General features: G+C 44.1%; 1 protein-coding gene across 1 annotated transcript in view; it reads right to left on the bottom strand.

Annotated features, from left to right (window-relative positions):
• Positions 1-24,943, bottom strand: part of ERICH3 (glutamate rich 3) — a 44,708-nt gene extending 19,765 nt beyond the window's left edge. The window contains exons 1-11 of the mRNA XM_064455776.1: positions 24,831-24,943; positions 15,519-15,612; positions 13,972-14,097; positions 13,286-13,357; positions 11,343-11,471; positions 10,673-10,756; positions 10,015-10,170; positions 8,483-8,701; positions 7,639-7,819; positions 5,225-5,411; positions 2,414-2,709 (exon numbers count right to left, since the gene is read on the bottom strand). Coding sequence (XP_064311846.1) covers positions 2,414-2,709; positions 5,225-5,411; positions 7,639-7,819; positions 8,483-8,701; positions 10,015-10,170; positions 10,673-10,756; positions 11,343-11,471; positions 13,286-13,357; positions 13,972-14,097; positions 15,519-15,612; positions 24,831-24,850 — 1,564 coding nt within the window. The 5' untranslated portion in view covers positions 24,851-24,943. The remainder of the gene's footprint in view (positions 1-2,413; positions 2,710-5,224; positions 5,412-7,638; positions 7,820-8,482; positions 8,702-10,014; positions 10,171-10,672; positions 10,757-11,342; positions 11,472-13,285; positions 13,358-13,971; positions 14,098-15,518; positions 15,613-24,830) is intronic.
• Positions 24,944-25,371: the final 428 nt, after the last annotated feature.

The following is a 25,371-nucleotide window of genomic DNA, read 5'->3' as shown; positions in this document are numbered from 1 at the left end:
CCTTGTGAGGAAGCTGCAGGCCGTGATGAGGTCTGCCCTCGGCCTCCTCTTCTCCAGGCGGAACAAACCAAGTGACTTTAGCTGCTCCTCGTACAGTTTCTCCTCTAAACCCTTCACCACCTTCATGGCCCTCCTCTGGACACTTTCTAGTAGCTTTATAACCTTAATGTGCTGTGGTGCCCAAAACTGCACACAGCACTCAAGGTGAGGCTGCACCAGCGCAGAGCAGAGCGGGACAATCCCCTCCCTCAACTGAAAAACTTGTGATAAAAAAAAAAATACAAGCAATTGAGAAAGCTGGAGAAAGGTACTATATTGTAGCACAAAGTAAGATAAATGTGGATTGACGTGGCTAATTAGCAAAGAAGTGGCTTACAAACTAAATGAATTAATTAGATCCAGCCAAAGGGTGCTGCAGAGGAATGTTCTGTTATCACACTGTTCTAACATGCTCATTCAGGTCCCTGGTGAATTCCCAGTACAAATAAAGCTTACAGCAGAATTACCATTCTTACATCAACACGGTCTGGATTTCATCCCAGGCTACTAGCCTGACAAGTTGTAACATTTCATAGATAACTTTGCTCAGATCTATAGCTAAAGACTGTCTTCATGCATATGCATTGAAGACTCCTTCCCTTTCTAGCCAAGGCTGCTCTATTTAAAATCCCAGGCACCAGCACGCACAGTGATGTTAGTGATTTCCATTTAAAATTCAGTAATTCCACTGCTACCACTAGCTCACTGCACATGCAGCAGAGAGGCAACAAACCTAAATTGTGAAGGAGAGCTGTCACTGCTGACACACCAGCTGTCTCTCGTGGCCAAAGTTTCTCACCTTTCAGATTTTATTGCTCACCTCTTTTTCTTTCCATCAGTGCTTCTAAAGTACTGAAGTGACAGAATGTCAAAGACAGAAATGAAGAGTATCTGATGCAGAACCAATTAGGCAAATAAACAATTGCCCAGACAATGAGAATTAAGGGGATAAGGAGATTTACTTTCTGTATTAAAAATCAATTGAGATTCTAACTGCATTGTTGGAAGTGAGGCCTCCTTAGGTAACTGTCAGAAAGGTGCCCACCTCCTGGAAGGAAAAAGGCTCGATTAATCACAAATACACATCCACAGGGAATAACGAGAAAGCTGAGCAGTAGCACTGCAGAATTATGAAAGTAAAAATAGGAATAGGAAGTAGTTCTCTCTCTAATTTGACTTATTCTGAAAATGTTTTATAATAAGGAGTGAGTGAATGCATAGGCTGAGCTCGCTGTCTTTTCCTGTAGGGGCAGGCAGAGCTGTAAGCAGCCTGATGGCAACAGGGATTGGCCTTAGGTGGCACTGGGGAAATGGCACATTCTGAGCATGTAGTTGGAGCTGCCACGCATCATTTTTGTATAACAAATATTGTCTTTGTCTGCCACAAGAAACACCCCTTGGGCAAACTTACAGCAATGGCAGCCTCTCTCCAGTCTTCCTTTTTAAATCTCTGTCAATGGAAATGAGATGGGACTCAAGCAAAAGGGGCAAGGTCAACCCAACTGGCAATGGGAGCATTCCATAAAGGGCAAGAAAAATAGCCCCAGCAGGGCTGGAGCACAGAAGGCAAGAGAGGTGAGGTGGTAGGCCTGGAGCACAGGGGACAAATGCTCAGACAAGCGAGAAAACTGGAGGTTTGGGCAGGTGTCTCAGGTAAGTGGTGCATGGGGCAGTGTGGTGGAGAAAGGACCAGAAAGAGCCTTTGGTGAACAAAGCATTGTGCTCCCACTGGGAACAGACAGGAGAAAAGAACAAAATAGTTCACCTGGCACTAAATGTTGCTGACATTTTGCTGCTATGTGTTCTTCCCATCTTCCCTCCCCTTCTGCACCCAGCATTCAGCCTCCCCACCTTCACAGTTTGTCCCTCCTGCCCATCCATCTTGCACCAGGCAGCAGGAGGCTTTTCTACCTCCCGCCCCTATGGCCACCATCTTCTCACCATTCACGTTGTGCTGATGTCCTGTTTCCCTTAGGAGCTCAACTCCTACTGACTGTCTCCCTACCCACACCCAGTCCCATTTCTTCCTTCTGCTCTACTTGTCCTCCACCTGCTGCCATTCCTCTTCACTGTTGTCCCTGCACTGTGCCTCACTTTCCTCCTGCTTTCCCACCTGCCTCAGGCTCCTGTTTCAGCCTCTCAGACCTTTCTTACTCACTTTCTTGGCTCTTGCAAAACCCCCTCATCCTCTCACTTGGCCAAAAGTAGCCCCACTTATTTTATTGACCAGTCACAGGCATTACCACATTTCTCACACTTGAGGTGTCCTAAGAGAGGATGTTCCTGGCGAAGTTGTAGGCCCACAATCCCATACCTTCTCTAGAATCATCCTCTCCCTTTTTTCATCCCCTGCTTGTGTTTTGGAATACTGTACCGTTTTTACCAGTGTCCTCCTGACTATCTTCACTCTTGCAATCAGGTATTATTTTCCTTTCTTCTTTTGTGTACTCCTGTCCAGTCTCCATTTTGTCCTCAATAGTTTCCACACTCGCTTCATGACCTGGTAAGATGACTAACACTGAATCTTTCCTTGATTTCTGCTCAACGCTGCTTTTACTTGGCTCACTGTGCGCTCCATCTCTCCAGGAACCCACACGCTTTTCCTCATGGCCCTCCATCTTTCTCTTGGGAGGGGATGGCTTTTTGTCCAGACCCATTGCAATAATGCACCTATAAAAACCAAGGAGAATTGGAAAGTATCACATTTTTCTTTCTGTGAACAATGGAAGGGTAGCAGACACAGTGAGCTATTTAGCTCGTTATCGGCAGTAAAATCAGGTACCTATCTGCCTCTGTACTGCCACTCAGTCAACAAGGTTATTGATTATGACTTACTTGGAGAAGCACCCTAAAATCCTCAAGTGCTCCACAAACACAGATGCTGTTCCTCCTTGAAGGAGGAACACTGTCTGCACTTAAAGGTGACAACTGAAGTATAAGCAGATCAAAATAAAAATTTTCCATTAATTTCAAGCTACACCAAGCATGATATGCAAGAATATAATCACTGAGAAAGGCAGACAAGCTCCAAGTCAGAGGTGTGCTTGATCCAGATCCTGCTGTAACATCCAGTAAAGTGATAACTCAGGTTTTGTGGATAAGACTCTTTTTTTTTTTTTTTTAGTTTGTATGCTGGGTCTAATAACCGTGGGGAAAGGGAGATTAAAATTGAATTATTTTCAGTTTCTGTTCTGTTTTTCCTACCTAACAGAAATACAAACAGATGGAAAACAAAGCATTTTGAATGACTTGTTGAGACTGCTCCTCTTGTATAAAAGGGAGTGACAGCTTCTCTGTGTTATGGTTAGGAGGCTCATGTAAGAGACCAGAGTTCCTGCTCTTGTTTAACATTAACTGCAGACATGAAAAGCCACCCTACACCACCAGTGAGTGTCAGGACATTTTGCTGTATGTAGTACGTTGATTCAAATCCGCAAGCAGAGGATGAAATTGAAACTGGAACTTTCACTTTAGCCAATCACAAGTCTCTCTGGAAAACCATATTTTCTTCACAGACAACTATGTCTTAAAAACTTTTCCTCCACCAGAACTGCTTTTTTTATGTAAGGCTTGATTGCAATTCCCCTCACATTCCAGCTGTTTACAAACTACGGTGAAATATCCTACAGTCATTCACTCTAGAAATCCTTTAGTTGTCAAGCATAAAATGTGAATGTGACAATTTCTGAAAAGAGTCCTACCTTTTCATTATTTGTTCGTGGTATTTTTTTCAGGGACCTTTCAGATATTGAAGCACTTTTACTGTACAGAAATGCTGGACATGGGCCAGCAAAAAACCCTCTGCGCAGCATTGGTGTAGAAGTGTCTGCAGCATCACCTCTTTGTGAACCAAAGCCTTAACCCAACAGGGAAAATCAACTGGAATCTTTACTGAGAATCAGAGTGGGTATTTAATGTGTGGATATAGTATCATACTCAAAACAGGAAACAAACAGAACTGCATTTGACCTAAAGGAGACGTGAAAATAGTTGTGATTTATGGGGAGAATCTGGTTAATACAGATGTGTTTTAGTTACCAGATAAGGTTGGCTGGACTGACAAGAGACAGGAAAACAGATATCACTAAGAATATAAGGGGAAGGTGGACAGAAGGTGGGGGCAACTCAGGAAGAAATTAACCAGTTTCTTGAGATTAAATTAATTCAGAAAATTCACTTCAAAATTTTCTAGAAATCACACAAAATGTGGGATTTGGGCATTTGCTAAACTCTATAGCCACTATATCCCTTCTGAATTCAGGTGCTTTTCACTACTTTGAGCATACTAAGTACTACATTTACATAAATCATGTTCAATATTGGAGCAGATAAAATATGGTACAATAAAGTAGGTTTTTTCTTTCTTAGAATACAGTCCTTGTCTAAAAAATTGAGTATAGCTTTGTGGAGGTTCTCTTCTTCCAACTGCTTGCTGCTCTTTTGAAAATTACTTAGGAAAAGAACTAAAAAGTTTTAAAATTATCCATTTGTGCAGAATTTTACTTGTCTGGCATGACTTAACAATCACACAAAAGGAAGACTTCATTAAAATTAAAGCTTCTTGGCAAAATCATAGCTGTTGATCACAGCATTGACTTTTGCCTAAAACCAAGAATCTTCTGCACAGCTTTCTTGTCTGAAACATGGCTAACATTCAATACTGTCTTATTCTGCAGCCAGGGGTATTACAGCAGAATCCCACCTTAGAGGCAGAGCTATTTAAAAATAAATTATCTTGTTCTCACAACTACAAAGAAAACCCTGAAAACTACAGTTAACTCAGCAGCAGTTAACTCTTGATATTTATTTCACTATCACTTCCACTAGAAACGTGCAAGCAGCATATTAATACCACCCCACACCTATCCCTCCATACTCAGCTGTTGAGGAAGTGCTGACTGCCTCCTGACAAGCTGACTGATCCAGTGCAAACATTGTCCTCTGCTGTGCGTATTACAGAGTGGCTGATGAGGCAGCACAAAAGTAGCTGACTTTGATGGCATCCTTGGATGTGGGACCCTGAGGGTTAAGTTCAATTCTGCACATTTCAAGGGGCGCTGAGAAACAGACAAGGTTGTACAGAGCTGTGGGGTGCCAGAAAGATTAAAAAAGAGGAAACGAGTGATAAACTCTTTAAAAAGTGGGCTGCTAAGTCCTTATGAGTGAAGTGTTTTCATCTCCATACCTGTAGCAAGGAGATGCTCCCTCCACATTGAGAAACCCAAAGTATCCATGTCTGCCTCCCAGCCTGGAACGCTTCTGATGTTTGTACTCACAGCAACAGCTCAACCTGTCCACTTGCATCCCATTGAGAAAAAAGGTGAGGCTGAACGGGAAACCATGGTGCCTCTTTGAGATGAACTGAAAGGTCTCTGTAATCACACAAAGGAAAGGATTCAAAGGAAAAGGTTATGCTTTACTGTCAGCATATTGCAATTGTTTTATCTCATCTTACATCACCACCAAAGCACCCAGGCCTCTAGGTCAGGTACTTTGGTTCTCAGCTGTATTAATTAGTTCGTAAAACTCTGCCTCCTCCCCACACAACAGCCTTGTCTCTTTCCAACCCAGGAGTGCCAAGCTGGACACACCCATGACAAGTGGATCCATCATCAGTTTGGCCACTCACTGCTACAGGAGAACAGAGACCAGAGCCTCTCATCCCAAAAAAAAAATTAACTCTGCCACTTGCCTTACAGGAGTGAACAGAAAGTTTAGGATTCCTGGTGTCTGTCTGCACAGTGCAGTGCAGCAGTAAGTTAGAGCTCCTGCAGTGTAATGAACACCGTCCTCAGTGCAGCACCTCACAGAGGGCAACCAGGCTCCGGTGATCTGCAACATTAGTGGCTCTGGGCCTGCACTAATGCAGCCATACTCAGAGCAACACTGAGCAGCTGTTTCTGGAGCCATTGCAGGCTACTCTGCAAGGGCATTGTTCGGCACCCAGGCCTTAAGGGCACTGAGACTGCTACCCAGCTCCATGTGGTGGGGGAGAATGGGTTGTACTCCCTTTATGCACAAGTCATAGTGTCCTTCCAAAGTAAACTGAGCATGTATCAGCAGGGAGGAAGCCACACTGTAGTCCAGCAGGTTCCCTAATAGGTGTGAATGGGGATCAGGACAACAGGACCACACATAAAGAACACCTTCCACACAGCTGGGACACAGCTGCAACAAACTAGAAAACTAGCTGCTCCTAACCATATCTGTGGGCCCACTGAGTGCACCCATAGCCTCAGGGGACAGGCTGAAGTGCAGGGATCTCTGCACCATCTTCCCATATCCAGTGAAAATGCAAACACAAACACAGTGGGTTCTCCAAGCTGGAATGAGCGGGATGATCTGTGGAATCACTCTTCGACATAAGTGAAAATCTCCCAGAAATTTCTTCTTCCCAATTTCCCAGAACACAATTTGCCTATTACTGGTGTGATTGAATCACACACAATGGATGGGAACTGGGCTTCCACGATGTACTTTTCCTTCTAGAATAATAAGCAACATGCACTGATATATTATAGCAAGTCAGAAACAGATAGCCCCTATTTAAGCACAGTTTACCAATACAACTACTTTATTACCCTATTGCATATAACCTATACAAAATTAATCTAAGCTACAATAGCTTGTTAAATCAGTTCTCTAAATTCATTCTACCGTAATTTGCAGAAGTAATTGTAACCTCACTTTCAGTCATGAAACAGTAGATCCAGATTTAGTGGGGAGGCAGATGGTACAAAAAAACCTGGATGCATATATCTTGACTGAGCTCAGCTGAAATAATTTTGATATCACATCAACATTTTAGCAAAAAAAAAAAAATGTTGCCAGAATCAATATCATGGAATCACAGAATGGTTTAGGTTGAAAGGGACCTTTAGTCCAACTAGTCCAACCCCTCTGCAGCGAGCAGGGACATCCTCAACTAGATCAGGTTGCTCAGAGCCCCGTCCAACCTGACCTTGAATGTTTCTAGGGATGGGGCATTGACCACCTCTCTGGGCAACCTGTGCCAGTGTTTCACAACCCTCATAGTAAAAAAGTTTTTCCTTATATCCAGTCTAAATCTACCCTCCTTTAGTTTAAAACCACCACCCTTGCCCTGTCACAACAGGCCTTGCTAAAGAGGTTGCCCCCATCTTTCCTATAGTCCCCCTTTAAGTACTGGAAGGCAGCAATAAGATCTCCCGCAGCCTTCTCTTCTCCAGGCTGAACAACCCCAACTCTCTCAGCCAGTCCTTGTAGGAGAGGTGCTCCAGCCCTTGATCATTTTTGTGGTCCTCCTCTGGACCTGCTCCAACAGTTCCATGTCCTTCCTGTGCTGAGGGCTCCAGAGCTGGATGCAGCACTCTGGGTGGGGTCTCACCAGAGCAGAGCAGAGGGGCAGAATCACCTCCCTCGATCTGCTGGCCACACTGCTTTTGAAGCAGCCCAGGATATGGTTGGCCTTCTGGGCTGCAAGCACACATTTTTGGCTCATGTCCAGCTTTTTGTTCACCAGTACCCCCAAGTCCTTCTCTGCAGGGCTGCTCTCAATCTCTTCATCCCCCAGCCTGTATTGATACCGGTGGTATGAAGCCTTTGACTCTTTATCCTTACCTCCTTCCAATAGCTTGCCTTTGTAGACACAAAGGTTTTCTCCTCCACAATGCTGCTGATAGACTTTGATTTCATCTCTGTAATCAACGTCATCGTGAGATAAATGCACACTTTTCCCTAGAAAGACCATGGTAACAAATGCGTTGCTGCGTAACGAGGGCTTAGGGAATCCTCCAGAATTCTGCAGTAGGAAATACACAAAAAATGCATTCAGCTTCCAATTCTAACAAAAGATGAACACAAAGATCATGTATGTGTGGCATACACTTGAGGCTTCCAGTCTTTTAAGACAGGCCTTGAGCTGCTTAAATTGGAAGGTGTTTTGTAACATGCAGAAGGGCAGGAAAATATTTTGGACTGAAAATCCATTGCATTGAATTGCCCAAAATTGCAGGGACCAGGTTTAATGAGCCATACCGTCCCTCCCATTCCTGGGTTCCTATCATTTCCTTTACAGGAGTCAAAACTGGCTGGAGCTATAGTGTAACAGATTAAGTTTTCATACATCAAGGCATTTCATATATCCCTCTGAAGTTCTGGTACTAGATATGGTCAGAGACAGGATCAGATTGACTAAGATGGAAGGCTTTAAACAAGAGTTGCTATGTCTTTTCTGTTCAAGCACGGTTTTTTCCCCCAACTGATGAAAAACATCAAATGTTTTAGTATATAGAGAAATGGGTGGCAGTTATGTATTTTAATAGTTATAAATTTTCTTTCTTTCAAAAATTCAGTGAATCTTTGTGCAAACTAGGTATACACATCTTTCAGCATTAGGCGAATACATCAGTGAGGAAAGTAATATATCTATACATAAACTGAGAAGTAGACAGAGATAACTTACTTTTGTTGAAAGTTGCTCCAAGCCATTTGGTGCAGTGGTGGGACAAAATCGTCTGCCTCTGCGCATCCCATTTCTGACTGCACTTACGCTCTTCTCTCCTTTTTGCAGCGGGGGAGGTGGCACTGGTATCACATAATTGTGAATGACGGGGAGTTGATATGGGGATATACCGGTTACATATTCCATTGAACTCATAAGTCTTAATCCACTCCTCTCCCCCTGCATAAACATTTTAACCAGGTTAAATAGGTTACACAAAAATAGCTACCGAGCATCTTGAACTAACCGTGGTTTGACTGGTCTTTACATTAAGTAACACGCATACATCTAGAACGATTCCTTAATATGGTGTTTGCAATTTTGTTCATGAAATATTTCTGTGCTAAAACCCTTTCTTTTGATTTGCAAAGCAACAGGCAGACTGTTTGAAAACGTCACCCTCATAGACATATACAACACTGTAAACCGTATCTATGTGTAACCATGCAGAGTTCTGATCACAAGCAGACAGAATACTGCACAACCCCACAGCACTGCTGCATCCTCTCAGCTGGCAAGCAAATTCCAGAGCAGCCAGAATCTCCCAACAGTAACATCACTTGGCATCATTTATACCAGATGTGGTTCAAAACATTTCTTTCCCATTTGGAGTGGAGGTTTAGTCCTCCTTCAGGATGAAAAGCAAACAGAACTGGGGCCCTGAAAAGCAAGACGTCTCTAGACAATAAATTCTGCAAACATTGCATGCTCTGGATCTGATTTAGCTGTTTTGTCAGTAGTGAGCATTAAAGAAACCATTTAAATCACTTGTAATTTGAGTAGACGTAGGTATTGCCAGCAAATTCTTGGAGAAAGGATCACGACCATCGCAATACAGAGCAAATGCATAGCAGAAGGGAGCTAATCATACAGTGTGTGCCAGTCAGGGGTAGCAGGTCACAGTCCCATTCCAAAATCCTCCAGTTCCATGGAACTCCTAACACAAAGCTAATTACATAAGGTTTTTCTAGAACAGAAGACAAGTCCAAATCTCACCTGAAAGTAACTGAGTACATATCAAGATCATGTTTGGCTACCCCAAAAACTCTCATTCTGTGAACCCACTAGAGTGACTTAGTAGGAGGAATGGTAAAAAAAAGAAAATAGTTTTTTGCTACTTTGCACCTGTAGATGAAGACGAAAATTTGTAAGACTGAAAATTTTCTGAGTTACTGACGTTAATCGAGTGGCTGCCTCTCTACAAAAAAGAAAAACTATGTAGAGGCAGAAAATTTTGCATGCAGAGAGATTTTATACTATGAAAGAGAAGTCGCCACATTTTTCCTGGCTGTGATCAACAACTGGGCATTAGAGCAGTAAGAAAATGTCTTGAAAATTAAGGGAAGGGTACAACGGAGCGCTTATATAAAAGCTGATAACCATTTGGTAGGCATGTTGCCTGCAGTATACAGTTCTGGGAACTAGAGTACTAAAGCAGTATTATAAAGCTGTCCATAAAATTACATTATTTTCAGAATTAAATACAGCCTTACCCCACTGGCAAACTGCTGATCATTTTCAAGTGTGTGGCACCTTTGTTTAGAGCTTGAAGTCTTTGGTACAGACCCTACTGCAGTACAGCTGCGAAGCGGTTGGAGACGAAGTGGTTGTTGCACATTTCCTGGAGCTGTATTTGGTCGCCAGGAAGTCTAGGAAAAGAAAAAGCAAACAGCTACAAAATCTCAATGTAGAGTTTCCAGTGCAGAGAAGCATCATAAAGAAAAAAAAAAAAAAACCAAGTAGCACTGATCAAGATATCTGGAAGTGAAGAGTGATTCTCAGGTACCATCAAGAAACGAACTTTTATAGTCTGCTTCTGAAGAGCCAGACCCCGTTAGGCATCTCTAATTGAACATCCAAGAACCGGAGCATCCCAAATTACTCTTGGGCATAAATCTACATTCTGCTACTGTCTCTTCGCAGTGCAGCCCTGAAGGAAACATAATGAATTCATGGAATCTGTAGCAGTGTGCTGTGTTTTGGTGACTTCAGCACATGAATGCTGAAAGAATGCATGACAAAAGCATGCCTATTTTTGTTCAATACTCAGCATTTTTCTGACTTTTTTATTTAATCTTTTTTTGTATACCCTCCAGAATACGAGGTTAAAATGTTAACATCTAAAAAAACTGTTTAACTGAGTTAACTCACCATCTTAGAAAAGTCAGGCTCCTTGGATCGGTGTTGATGAGAAGGATGTCCACCATTATAATCAACTACAGGTCCAGGTGCCCTCTGTATGGGATGGAGAGGAAAAGGTCATTCAGGACCGACTGAAAGTCACTCTGCAATCTCACCAATTATCATCACTGAAATGGAGAACCAGTTAAAACTGGACATATATTTGATCTTAGACTTTAGTATCATTATATTTTAAGAGTATATTAACATGTCTTCTCTGCCTATTAACAGAGAGTAAGAGGCTTGTGAGCCAGCGCCCCAAAGCCTGGCTTTCTGGAAAGAACTTTAGTCTTACTGCACCCCTTCAACTCTGTTTTCTAAAAGAACTCCATTGCTTGCCTAACCTTGGGTGATAAGGCAGATAAAAGGAAAAGATTAAAGCACATTTATCACAAAGCAAAGCTATTTTTTTCTACGTTCTAATGTGCCATTCCTGCAAAATCAGCTTCCCAAGATTCCTCTTTAAAGATACAATACTGCAAACAGGAAATCAGCCTCAAGTGATGAAGGATGAGGCCCTAATCTGGAACAATCAGGGCAGTTAATGCTCTAGACTAAGCACAGGTGTCATAGGTATATGTGCACGCTTTCAGTTGTGTGTGCTTACGTTATAGCATACGGAGTATTCAGTGAAACTCACCAGTTGTAAGCGACCAGCTGGTTCTGCAGCCACTAAAGGACGGAGCCCATAACGATTTCTTGGACCAAGTGGTGGATGTGGGGAGCGCATAGGACTAGCACCTTCCACTGATCTTCTGGTTTGTTCCACCTAAAAGAATATAAATTTATGTCTATGAGGTATTAAATACTCTTAACAGCAATATTTGAGCTTGTTTTCTGTCTGTCCTTCATTGGATAGCTATGACGACCATTGCACCCGATGGAACACCTGGTGAAGGAAGGAAAGGAAATCAAGGGGAGAGTGAGAGATGGATGAGACAAAAGACTTGTTCTCATCTCTGATTCATTTTCCTGCAGCCCCCTCCAGCTGCAGATTGCCCCAAATTCAACTCATCTGCCTGTTTCAGTTCATCTGTCTGTTTCTGTGTACCTCCCAATTCTTGGTTTGGTTGCAGGTCCCTTTCTTTTTTTAAATTTGAGTGCATCTGCTGTTTCCTTGCTCTGACTGCTGCCCCTCCATACCTTTTCTTCTCAAAAGCTCCACACGGGGGTAACTACCCTTCCAGAAATAGACAGCTATTTCTCATCCTCCCTTGCCCAGCCATCTGTCTTTCTCCTTTCCTTTCAGAGTAGCTACTCAGCTGAATTCACTGAATATATGAGGTGACAACTAAATTACACTGCTAATTCCAGCCAGGTTCCTGTGTCCCAGTGTGGCATCACAGCAAAGATACATATCACATATCTCCAGGCATCTCCCTTACACTTCTCACTGAAGGAAGCAGTTTTGGTTTATGTCCCAAAATTATCCAAGTCCAGAATCCCTTGATAGAGTGCCTTAGTCGCTGCTTCCACTGTGGCAACTTTCTACCAGCAGCAGTTCAGTCAGTAAAAATGCCTTTGCAATTCCCATAGTGATCAGTGGTTTTCATTAAAATCTCCTCCCTTATTTACCTGGTGAATTGCTCATAAATGTATTATTTAAAATTAAAAAGATTTGACACTGTTCTTCAACTGCTCAAAGAAGCAGCTAGCTTCTCAATACATTCTTCCCAACATATGCAGGCTCCTAACACAGAAAAAAGATGTTGAGTAAATTTCAGCCAAAATGAGAACAACTTTTCCCATATGAGTCCCAGTGACTTCAGGGGAGAAGAACCATTGACTTCTGTGGGATTTCCATGACTCTAACAACTACAGGATCAAGCTCTACCTACACAACACCAAAGTGAAGACTTCTGAAACCTCTTTTCATTACTTACATGCTGGTTCTCCTAAACATCATGCGGAGAGGCCAACGACTGAAAATGTGAGCTCAGTGCTCAGCAGCAGTCAAAGCAGACAGTCTCTAGAATTACGAAGAGAACTGCAACACATATCTTAAATTATTCATCTGGTTCCCCATTTCAAAACAGAAATAGTAGAACTAGAAAAGGTTAAAAAATTGGCAACAGTAATGAGAAGCCTGGAATGTCTCATTTGTGAAAGATTCAATAGCCTGAGGGTCTTCAGCCTGGAAACTGAGAAGCTGTATGAAAAAGATGTGTAAAACCACAAATGCCTTGGAAAAGAGGGACACTAACTTCTTCCATAACAAGAACAATGGAGCACCAAACAGAATTATCAGACAGCAGATATATTAATTATTGTGCAGATGCAAGGAAGTACCATTTCATACAACTCAAAATTAAATTCCACATCCAAGAACACTGCAGAACCAAAATAATAAGTAGATTCAAAAGGAATCATGTGCATGAATGGAAGTTCCTGACTGCTGGATAGAGGAAGGAGATGTAATCTGGAGCAGGATCCTCCTCTACTTGCCTGTTTCTTGTACTTTTTTCATAAACATCAGAGACAGGATGCTTGGCTCAGTAAATCTCTGGCTTGACTCATGGCTGTTATTTAACACAGGGCAAAACTGCCACGTCCTATCAGTACTCAGCAGCACTCAAGCCTTACCTTGATTTTCTGCACACTCTCCTTCCTCACAGAATTTTCAAGTTTCCTTTTTATTTCCAGCTGATGATGACGCTATCAATGTAAGAGAAAAAGAAATCTCATTAATGGACATTATGAGATGTCAGTGAATGTAAGAACACTTGCTTCTGTTCTGTTTACCACTTGCCTGCTCCCTGGTCATTACCCTCATTGAGCCTTACTATGAAACTACTATTGATTCAATCCATTTGCATTACACCTGTGTGTATTAGCATTGGCAAGGGAACAACTGAGCATTTGTGAAGTTGTACGGACCAACTCCATTCTTGATATGTAATAGAATGTGCCCAAATTTTGTACTCAGGTAAGATACATAAGCATGTTCAAACTATTGTGTTTTGATTAGAATTTTTTTAAGCAAACTAGCCCTGTGAATATCATCCCATAATCTGATGACTGCCAAAGTGCAGTAAGTGAGCCAGGACAGCATATGTTCTAACGACAGCATGGTTTAACAACTAGAGGCCAGTGGAGGTTTCATGTGGAGGACATCAAGCACAAAGATTGTGCTTGTTTCCAGCAGGAGACAGCCTTCCAGGGGAGCATGAGGGCACAGCTACGGAAAACAGTCCAGTACAAGTTAACAGCCACTGGCTGTCAGTAGGGTGGTATCTGAAAAGGCTTACACATCACTAATAAATGCATACCTCCATGTCAAGGACCTTATGAAATATGGCCTGAGCCAGGCACTCCTGTACATATCTTTGGTGATCCCTCCTCATAGCATTTAGCCGGTACTCCTTCTCAGGTATTATTCTTCCACTCCTTGATATCTGCCATAAACAAACATAATGTAACTAAAAAGGTGAAGACAGGATAAAGTATGTTTTTAAACAGAGTGCAATTTCCCAGAAAGACTACTTTCTCTTCCTGGTTAGCTACCACCTCTGCTTCTGCCATGGTGCTGGAACTCACCTTCCCAGCACAGAATTGTAGTTTCTTTGACCCCATCAGCCAAATGAAGAGAGCAGGAGAGCAGCAGTCACATTTTCCAACAGTTGAGGGCCCAGCCTAACTCTTCATGGGCCATTGCCCAAGTCAGTGGAGGGGAATTAAATACTTGGCTCCCTACTGTGTAAGTGTTGCATCTGCCTGTGCTAAACAGAGTCACACCTAGGAATGCATAAGTATTTTTAAAAATATTCAGCGCATTCACCTTTACCAAATCCTTCAGTTTTCCATTAAACACTTTTGAAAAATAACAGTGAAGCTATTTAAACAGCTAGTAGATTCAAAGATTCTTAGATTTCACAGTTTAAAAAACCTAAGAGAATCAATATGCTTCTGATATTTGCAAACTGAAAGATTTTAAAGAGGCAAACTCCAGTGAGCAAAAAGAAATATGGAGCAAAAACATAAAAACATTCTGAAATTATCAAAACCTCTCCATGAAATATCTGCTTCTGCCTGGATGAGAAATACATGCAGATTGACAAACATTCTCACATCACTGTAATTGTGCAGTAATACAGTGCCATATGTAACAACTTACTGAAACTGCATTACTGAGGAGAAGCTCAGGGCTAAGCCAAGGCTCTCCAATATTTACATACATTATCAATCCATGTCAGCCACTGTTCCCAGTTTCACGCAGATAAGCATTATGACTGTTGCACTACAGAAGGTGCAGTGGAGGCTTGATATTCTATGGAGTGTGGCCTCCATATTGACTGTTAGCACATCACTTCTAGTGTGGAATCATCATCCACCAGCAGCCCCCATGCTAGCATCTTCATAGCCCCAGGTGGCCCCTGGACCTTGATGTCCTGAAACATGCTCAACGCCAGCTATACCGTTTCCTCAGCTGTCACTAGCATCTTCAAAACCACTTAGCACATGGAGCTAAGCTCCAAGCTCAGTTTTACTTGTCTTTCTGTCATTCTGATTTCAGTACCACAGCCTTACGCACCACAGCCCTGTGTCCTTGAGATATCTAGCTGACCAACGGCAGATAATAATGCAGTGGGAAATGCTTGAATTAAACAAACCCGCCCTCAGTCTCAGTGTGATCGTGTGGCTTTGATCTGGCTCAGCATAATTTCATGTTTGGCTAGCTGGTCGAATTCTTACCAATGACAACACATACCTCTAACAAATAACCAACAGAACCATCAGTGGTTTGACTTGTGCAATATTAAAAAAAAACAAAGAATGCTTTTCTTTTTTCTCAGAAAAGGAAACTTTTCAATCTTACCAGTCCTGATCTCTGAAGATGTCGTCTTATTCTGGTATTGCTGAAATATCCAACCAGGTGTTTGTCTGTAAGGCTATTGTAGGTTGCAAGAAATCTGAAATAAAATCAGTACAAATGCATATAATCCCCTTGAAAGCCAAATTATTACAGCTTAAGTTATAAAGACTCACCCAATAGTTTGCTGCACAAAATGCTGTCTTAATGAATCACACCCAGCATTTTATCAGATAAATGCCCATTAAATTATGTAAAAGCAAGATCTTATTGCCTCTGGAAGATTCATATCAGAAACAAGTGACTTTGGCATATGATAGAGCAGCTCAGCATCGAACAGTGTACCGCTGCCGAGGCACAGGGTCCAACAGAGCCCAGTCCTGAAAGTCTCCTCCAAGACCAACCCCCGCAACTGCCTCCTCAGATAATAAACTGACTTTCAGCAGGTCGGTATCATGCCATACAACATTTGGAGCTGGATTCCCTCGCCACCCTGCCATGAGCCCCATTGGAAGTGCATGATGATACGGTACATCACTGGGGAGAGAGACATCCCAGAACTCCTGCACCACTGCATGCCTGCCACTGCCCCACCATGCACCCCGTGCTCCCCTTCCTTCTGCCGCCTCCTAACTGGTGATACATACGGCAGTGACGGAGTTTCTGTCAGCTTTTGCAAAGACCTGTAAGAATAACTTGGGTTGGGAGTGACCTCCAGAGGCCACCTAGTCCAACCTCCGTCTCCAGGCATATCACTTATTGGACTTTATCTATACAAAGGAATTTTCCTGTGGTCTTCATTGCCAGCTCTCAGCCATTATCATCTGGTATCTAACCAAAAAAATTGCCTTCTTCAGTCTACTTAGGTTAGCAGAAACTGCTAGCACCAAAACATATTTTTAAGACAGGATACTGTTTCCATAGTATTTTCACTGGCTTGGAAGTTAGCCTACACGTTATTAACCTGGGTGCAAATCTTTGCTCTTATGAAGACTACTTATTTGTCTTTTCAGCCAAAGCTTCCTTTGGTATCCACATTTTCAAGCTTTTTTTTTTTATGGCAATTTCCTCTTCTTTACTGTTCCCACCATCAGAGGGACTGCATATCAAATCCATTGCTTGGAACACCTACACAGAAAACTGAGCAGCTTCAATTTCAGGTGTCAAAAAAATATGCTTAAGTCTTCCCTCCTGTTTTGAAACATTTGGGATTCAGCTATGTGTCTGTTAAAATGTTGCCTGGCCAACCACTAATTTCTTCATGAACAAAAAAGTCTGTTTCAAGAAATTTCTCCATTTGGCCTTTATACAAACAGAACTCACAAACCACTCAGGAAAACTAATCCATGACAGCAAGATTAGGACCTGTCCTGTCTATTTCAGGGACCATTTATTCCAACACTCTAGAATATTATTTACATAAACAGCCAAGAATGCTTATCCCACAAACACATTCATAAATTCAATTGCACAAAACTTGTACAGGCCAAGATTCATAACTTTTGTGTTATTTACAGGCTAGAAAGCATATGCTACTGCAGTATGGTTTTGCTGGCTGACACCATATGGCAGCAGTTTGCCTGAACTGCAACTTGCATTGATGAGAATACTTCTCTTTTTCCCCACTCTAAATACAACTACTACATTTTACCAAACATCATCAGATCTACTCTACGTGACCGATTTGCTCAAGCTAAACAAAAAATAAACGAACTCTGCAGGAAACCAAAGAGTTTTCACAAAAGGCCAGCAAGCACACTCATCTGTCTGCATGAATCCTGACATACTCTTGCTCTGGCACTCAGCAAGCTGCCACCTTTTCACCCCCTCGGTCTTTCTGTGGAGAGTATGCTTTGTGCTGGAAGGACAGGAACGAGCCATCATCCAAACTAGGGCATCAGAAGACAGATGAGTGGTGAGACACAGTGCTTCTCTCTCGCGAACCCAGCCCCTCCTGGGTTAGCAAGCACAGACACTGGACAACTCACTGCTCTGTTCAGTACCAGCCTGTGTAGTCAAAGCTAAAGACCCAGATCTCTTTCACCACACTGCGCTCTCAAGAGACCAACCAGCTGGTACTGGGATGGCTCTCTAGACTGCTGCTCAGTCTAAAAGACTCCATGTAACATAATATGTTCAGCCTGACCTTTGGCCTTTCTAGGCAGGATATGCTTCAATTACACAAGAGATTGATGTCTTTTGTTTCCTTTGGCTTTAAATTTAAATGCCACTGTACCTCTATTACATACCTTTCAATGGGATAATTGAAGAGAAATTTCTATTGCTAGGCTGAGTTACCACCACAAAAGTATACTCAAGGAAAGAAAGAAATAACAGTTAAAAAAAAAAAAGAAATCCAAAACACCCAAAGAGATCATGGATTTACAGAAATTTCATCTGGGGTTTCACAATAATCTCACAGGTAGCCTACCAACAATAAATTAAACTTTAAACAAACAATTTAGCTTACCCTGTTATGCATGTTGATTAAACACTGGTACTATAGCAACTGTTCCACATTACTTTTTAAATCCACTGTTTGCATTTGAATTTGAAACCACCAGATTACATCAGTTGTGCTAAGTATTGACTTATGGCATCACCTGGCAATTGCATACGGAGGCAGAGGAGAAACTCAATCCAATTCCTTTTCATTTGCTTCCTTCCATCTAATATTTCATGGACCATATAACTAGTTAAAATGCAACTCCCATCCGAGCACAGTGATGCAGCAACTTCAGTTTCAAAGAAGTCTCTGTACACATATTTTCTCATTTAGATTACTAACAGGCTGGTCCTCAGAAATGCTGAATTAAATTCAAAGTTCAAAAGAGTATTGGAGGAAATAAGGAAATGTTTTGGGCCTGAACCAAAACGCATTAAACCATTGAGAAGAATGCAAGTGGATCCACTGGGCTTTGGCAGAGCCACACTGCCAAGAGAAGCCTGAGCTCTCTGCCCAGGTGAATGCCTCTGTTGTTAAGAGAACCAGCACAGGCAGACCCACACAAAATACCCCAGGCACTGACTCAAACGCAGATGTAAATCACATGCAGTAAGCTGGGGCTGGCCCTGCAAGCCTGTGCTCACCTGGAACTTGTGTCATTTTCTTCTGCTGATTTCAGCTGACCGGTTCACCCTCCTCCATAGACTTTAGGCAAGTTTAGTTGGGAGTGGGCCATATTGGCACTATGCTTGGCCTTGGCCCAAATCCCTCTGGAGTATCCCATTGCCACCAAAGGATCAGACCCATTCAGTACTACAGTGGATGGGGTACAGCCATACTTTCCAGTTTAAGGGCAGCCAGGGTGAGACCTTATCCGCTGAATGGAATCTGTATTGTGCACTCAAAACCACACAACTTATTGTCAAGCCTAAGCTTCACTTGAGACTTGTGCTCCCTCGTGCCAAGAGATGACTATGGCACAGATGTGTGCAGTGTTGGGAAAAGGGCACCGGCAGCACCCTCTCATGTTCCCCCCATCCAGCAGCCCAAACACTATTTCCTTTCAATCTTTGCTGATTCGCAGATCATGCCTGGAGATAAAATTCAGAACACTGCTTACAAATGGCAAGAGTGAAACAGACAGGAAGATGATTCCAAAAGATGCAGTCACAGAACTGTTGCAACACAGACTTGGGTTCATTGTTCGCTTCACAGAATAATGCAACCTCTAAGTTCTGGGGCATCTCCCCGGTAGCATGTTTTCTGAGAAACATCATGAATCACCTCATTTGAGGACTGTCAGAAACAAGCTCTTCAGCAAAGCAGACCATTGGTCTCATTCATTCCTCTGCTCCTGCACACATTATCAACAAAAGGATAATACAAGTTAATGTCTGAGAAGTTTTCTTCCAGAGGTCTAAATATTTAAGAGCTACATACAAATGTCACCTCTAAATCCCCTACAACAGATAGAAGTGCAGAACTGAAAAAAATACGTGTTAGAAAAACATACCACAAAGGAAAAGCATCAGTCTTAAAACAGTAATATATGAAGTGTTTGTTACAGTCATATCACAGTAAGTCCAAAACGTCCATTTTTCTGGATATTTCTGGGTGTCCTTTTTCTCTGCCTGTTTATTCTTCTTTCTACAAATTCTACCTTCTTATTAGAATTGCAGACAATTTTCCTGGCACAGAAGCTAGACAGACTGATCTGTACTTTCTGGGATTAGTTTTGAAGCTCTAATCAAAAGTAATATCACATTTTTTCTTTGGTATCTCAGCCAGTGGCTACATATCACTGTTAGAACAGTAATTCCATACTCAAGATTATTTAGAATGCTTGGATGTAGAGTTTTTTCCTGTTGTGGTTTTTTTAAAAATTAATTCACTCAAAATCCTCCTTCACTTGCACCTAATTTTGAGCCGAGCTCCCCAGATTGATGCCCAATCAAGACTGATTCAAGTGAAGCAACCTCCTCAAGTTCTTGAACAGTGATGATCCAGACATAGGACTTTACTACAGACTCAATGGGAAACAGCAGCATCCTATTTTAACAACAACTTTTCAATGGACATCTGCTTTTTTTAATAAGTGGTTTTTATCTTGCTTACTATCAGAGACAAGAATACACTTTACATTATACGAGAAATTACATTTTTCAAATTTCTAAAAGCAAAAAGTCGACTGTCAAAAATCTCTCTGCTTTTCACCTGACTAGAATTATAAAGTGAGGGACCATATACAATACAAAAAAGGAAAATTCCCCAATTTACCGTTTAATAACTAGCCAGTTCTACTGAAACAGAGCAAACTTCTGGAGCTCAGTTAACATGGATCTGCCAAGGCAGGGAAGAGGTGCCAAGGAGCTCTCCCATCACCTGAAGCCAGCCATAATTCTCATCCGTTAAGTCATCTGAACACAAAGAGTTTCTGGACCACCAGAAGGGTAAGAAACAAAGCCACGTAACTTCCTTCCCCAGGACACACCATCTGTCAAAGACCATCACGTGTGGAGTACATGATCTCTATGGATCCCCTGGAGAAACTCCACACCTGAAAGAAGCACCCTGACTCATGGACCAGCCATGGGACCTGGGAGGCAGATGCATCCCATTCCCAGGTCTGGCTGTGCCTCGCCAGGGCAGCTTGGCCTTCCGTCACTGAGACAGGCAGCAGTCCGGGTGCTTACCACCCACGCTTCAGTATCATTCACACTCCTGGGTTAACACCTTAACTGCCCATTCATAAAAAGCCAACTCTTCCTTTTTTCCCCATTAACAAAAGTAGTAAATTAATAAAGGCAAGTACAAATACCCAAATTAATGGGCAGAACGGAGCCACAGAAACCAAAAGAGCCACGATTTATTTTGCTTTAAAAAAATGTATTGAGGGCCAAAGTAAAACACACATCAGTCCAAAACACCCAGGAAGAATTACATTTGCAGCTGCGGGGAGTCCAGCTGTACAGAAGACAGAGTAGACAAAACACACTAAAGCTGATGACTGGGATTTTAGTAAATTAAGGAACTGTCCACTTGGAACTCTGTATTCTACAGGATTTTCATTGCATAGTCATTGCCACTATTTTTTAACAGTATCTGGTTTTTATCAGCTTGCAGTGCACAATGAACTGTATGCAGAGCCAGTGCCATGCATCACAATGATTTTTAAGACCATTCTTACTCGTTTGAAATTACATCAGGACAAAGTCACAGTAGGTGTCCTAAAATAGTTTCGTAAAGCAAATCTTGAGGGTTAATAATTTACACTGCAATTAAATCAGTTACTGCTCACCAAAGAAATAATCTAAAAGAGCACCAAAGCTTTAGTTATTGATTGGTAGAGTCACAGGGAATTATAGCTCCCAGGTTGTACATTACAGCCAGAGTTTAGTGCCGCTCCAGTCAAACAAACAGTCCTGCCCCTAATGGAGACCATTCCTCACTCTAACAAGCGACTGGATCTTGCACTGTTTCTGCTGGGGACATAAACAAGAAAGGCTTGTCTAGCTTTCAGACAGAACAAATCTAACCACAGGCCGTCAACCCCAAAGAGCACGTTCAACATCCTCAAGGCACGGGCACCTGCCCAGCATGTTCCCTTTGGCAGGAAAAGACTACTTTTAGGAGACTTTCCAGATACCCAGCCACTGTCTGCCATTCCTTCGCTAAGGAAACTCTTCAGCCACCATGAAAATATCCCACTTCCAATAATAATGCTGTCAGTGTCTCCAGAGAGGTAAGTAGATGGTGGCAAAGTGGTTTTCTGCAGAACTGGAACCTTAATCCTGAAGGTTAAGGACTTTGTGAATCCTAGCTGGGAATGGCCTAACTGGCACACGTGGCCATAGAAATCCAAAGATGGTACAATTCCATCACCGAGAATGGGATTTTTCCATCTACCCACCAGTACAGGCATTCAGAAGATAACTGCTGCCCTTATGATGCTATTCATCATAAACACTTGTTTTGTTTGATGACTCCAAGCTTAAGCCAAGTGAATATGGCCAGTGACTACACTGTGCTTGGGTTCCTCTCTCTGAGAAAGAGGGCCATCTATTCAGGAGGTGATAAGCCAGGAAAACAAACTCCAGTCTCCACAAAAGGAGGCTCTTGCTTTGTCATGAGGCAGGGCTGTAACACTTGTGGACTGACTCTTCCAACTACAGGCCTCAGACCATGGCCCTCCTCCAACAACAGGAAGCGGCTGCCGTACAGCTGGGTCACTGGCTGACCCTCGGCTGCACCACCTCTGGACTTCACCTCGAGACACAGCTCTGGCTTCTATGTTTACTAATTTCAACTACTACTGCTGTGCATGCGAAACCATGCTGGAACGCGACTGCTGAACGAAAACTCACTGAAGTCAGCAGATTACTTGAAATTTGGATCAGGCTTTGGATTCTAACAATAATTAATTGGTTTATTCCAAGCCCACAAAACCCTTAAGCACATGTAGTCTTACTCAGGTGGTAACCAAGGAAGGGAGAGGCCACGGTCTTTCCAAATCACACTGAATCTCCGCTTAACTATTTGCAGGACCCCTTTAGCCCTGCCATCTGACCTCAATGAGACCACTAGTCATCTTGCTCCATGGATGCACAGGTCACACCCACCTGTGTTTTTGTTTCAAAAGCTCTATGATGTTCTATTTACTCTTCATCTAACCTGAACTATTTAACCGCCAAACCACTGAGGATTCTTTGCCCATATACTCAGTGAGAATTATTCTATTTTATGAATGCTTTGCCCCAGGTGATGATCACCCAGCTCAAAGGCATCCATAGATCTAACGAGCAGACAGAAATGAGCTTGCTCTGCCTGTAGCCCAAAGATAGCCATGATGCTCTGGAAGGCAGACAGTGGCTCACCCAACACTGCCTGAACGCAGTACAGGACCCTTACAAAGTTCAGCAAGGACAGATGAAAGTCCTGCACCCAGGAAGGAATAACCCCATGCAACAGCACGGGCTGGAGGCAGCTGGGCTGGGGAGCAGCCCTGCTGAAAAGGACTGGCTGGTCCTGGGAGACACAAGCTGAACGTGAGCCAGCTGTGTGCCCAAGCAGTGAGGACAGCCAGCAGCACCCTGAGATGAATTAAGAGGAGCAGTAGGAGGAAAGTGATTGTTCCCTTTCCTTGGCACTCGTTAGACCCTATATGCACTGCTGTGTCCATCCCATTCAAGGAAGTCATAGATGCACTGGAGCGAGGTCAGGGGAAGCCACTGGGATGGTGGAGCTGAAGCATGTGCCCCAGGAGGAAAGGCTGAAGGAGCCAGCACAGTCTGAGCATGGGCAGCTGGGGGTCCCACAGCAGCCTGCCAAGGCCTTCAAGGTGCAGAGAAGATGGCACCAGAGGAGGGACAACAGATACTTGTTGAAAGAATAGGGGCTGAGGTGGGTCTAATGAAAATGATTTTCCTCATGAGGGGGGCCAGGCAGTGGAAGGAGCAACCAGGAGGGTGTGCTGTTCCTGCCCTCGGACGTTTTCAGGATCAGTCTGCATAAAGTAACCTGGTCTGATCTCATAGCTCACCCTGTGAGCAGGCGACTGGACTAGAGACCTCTTGCAGTCTTTTCCAGAGTTAGTTATTTTGTGATCCAACCTCTCACTTAGCTGCTGTACTAGGCTAGCACTTTTTGATGGTTTCCAGAAGGGAAATGGGTTACATCCAGTCTGTGAGGAGCAGGGGCAAACCCCACTTGTGTTGGCCTCTCCCCATCCACTTCAGCAAGCTCTGTAGGTCACAGCTCTGTAATTGTCAGTTTTCCATGTTAGATGCAGATTGGAGGTATTCCTTGAAATATCTGTGAAGTGAATGCAATCATCCATGACATAATTGTTTCCCAAAACCTGAATTAATAAATGCCATCCAGAGTCCAAAAGTGCCTTACGTGGTAACTACAATGAAACAATTTTCCAAGAATAAGGTTTTAAGTACTTTGTTTGGAGTTCTATGTATTTCTTCATAAAAGAGATTTTTCATGTACAACACTTTTTCACAGGCTCTTAAATAATCAAATCATGCTACAGGTTCCAATCTTGAACACAACTAGACAGCCAAAAGACTCCTGTTCTGCTACTGACTGGTTGTATGACCATGAGCAAGTTTTGTCATTGTTTCTTTACTCAGAGCATCGCCCACTAAAACAGGATGTGTCCAGTTTTGGCATGGAGATCTGCAGAGGTCCTCAGTTCCTCGGTATTTGTAATTCACATCATCTTGGGGAAGTTTGGATACTCTGAAACTCACAACCTGTCGATCCGAAGTCGGACAACAACCAAGGGAAATGCCTGACGTCGGTGGCCCCGTTCCCTGTGACTCCATCCACCCGTTCACAGATTAAGGAAATTACCTTGGCGGAGGACTCTGAGTTCCGGAGAGGACCTGGGTTAAAAAGCGCTCACCTCCGCACAGGCTGACAGCAACCTCCCAGGCGCCCAAGCTGCAAAGGCCAGAGCAGCCTGACTCCACACAAGCGGAATATCCAAAACCACCGTTTTGCCCCTGCTGGAGTCCAAGAAGACACCTGCCTGTCTTTCAGGTTGTTTGAGGCACTTAATGCTCATGTCATCGTTCACACAGAATTCAAAAGGCAAATGCTGGTTACAAAGGAGCCGCAGCCGCCAGCTGACGTGACTCCAGGCGGGCTCGGGGGCTGCCCGCGGTGCGGCACCACCCCCTGGCACGGCGGGGTGAGCCCCTCCGCGCCGCGGCCCAGCGCCCCCCACGCCGCCCCCGCCCCAGCCTGCGGAAAGCTCGGGGGGCGGCGGCGGCGGCGGGGGCGACGCCGCGGGGAAGGGACCGGCCCCGGGAGCCCCGCGGGCCCCCGCCGCCCCCCGGCCCCGCGCCCGCCGCCCCACTCACCCCGGCTGCGGGCCGCTCATGGCGCCGGCGGGCCGGGCGGCCGCGCTGAGGGGCTGCCAAGGGGGACTCGGCGCTGCCAAGGGGGACTCGGCGCTGCCGGCCGCGTCCCCGGGCGTCGCTAGGACACGGCGGGGAGGCCGCGGGGCGGGCGGGGCTCCCCGCCGCCAATGGCCGGGTTCCGCGGCCGCCCGGGGGCGAGCCGGCCCCCGCCCGGCGCTCCCCGGCGCCCCGGCGGCACCGGCACCCCGAGCCGCTCCGCCACCGACCGGCGGCACCTGCCGTCAGCTGCCGCCGGGAGCGGAGGCGCACAGGCCCCCCGGCCGCAGGAGGACGCCGGCGGTGGCGGTCACCCTCGCCGCAGCTCTCCCGCGCCGGGCCCCGCTGCAGCCCCGCCGCCACACAGCTGCAGCCCGCGGGCTGGCACGGCCGAGCTCTGGGCCGGCAGAGGAGGCCGCAAGATATCTTTTGCCCTGCAGCAACTCCAAGCTTCCAGAGAAGGGGGAGGGAAGGGGAGGAAAAGGAAAAGGAAAAGGAAAGGATG

Source organism: Phalacrocorax carbo, chromosome 6, assembly GCF_963921805.1.
Source record: "Phalacrocorax carbo chromosome 6, bPhaCar2.1, whole genome shotgun sequence".
Lineage (NCBI taxonomy): Eukaryota > Metazoa > Chordata > Aves > Suliformes > Phalacrocoracidae > Phalacrocorax > Phalacrocorax carbo.
Note: the sequence above shows the minus strand (reverse complement) of the source record. Positions and strands in the feature narration are given on the sequence as shown.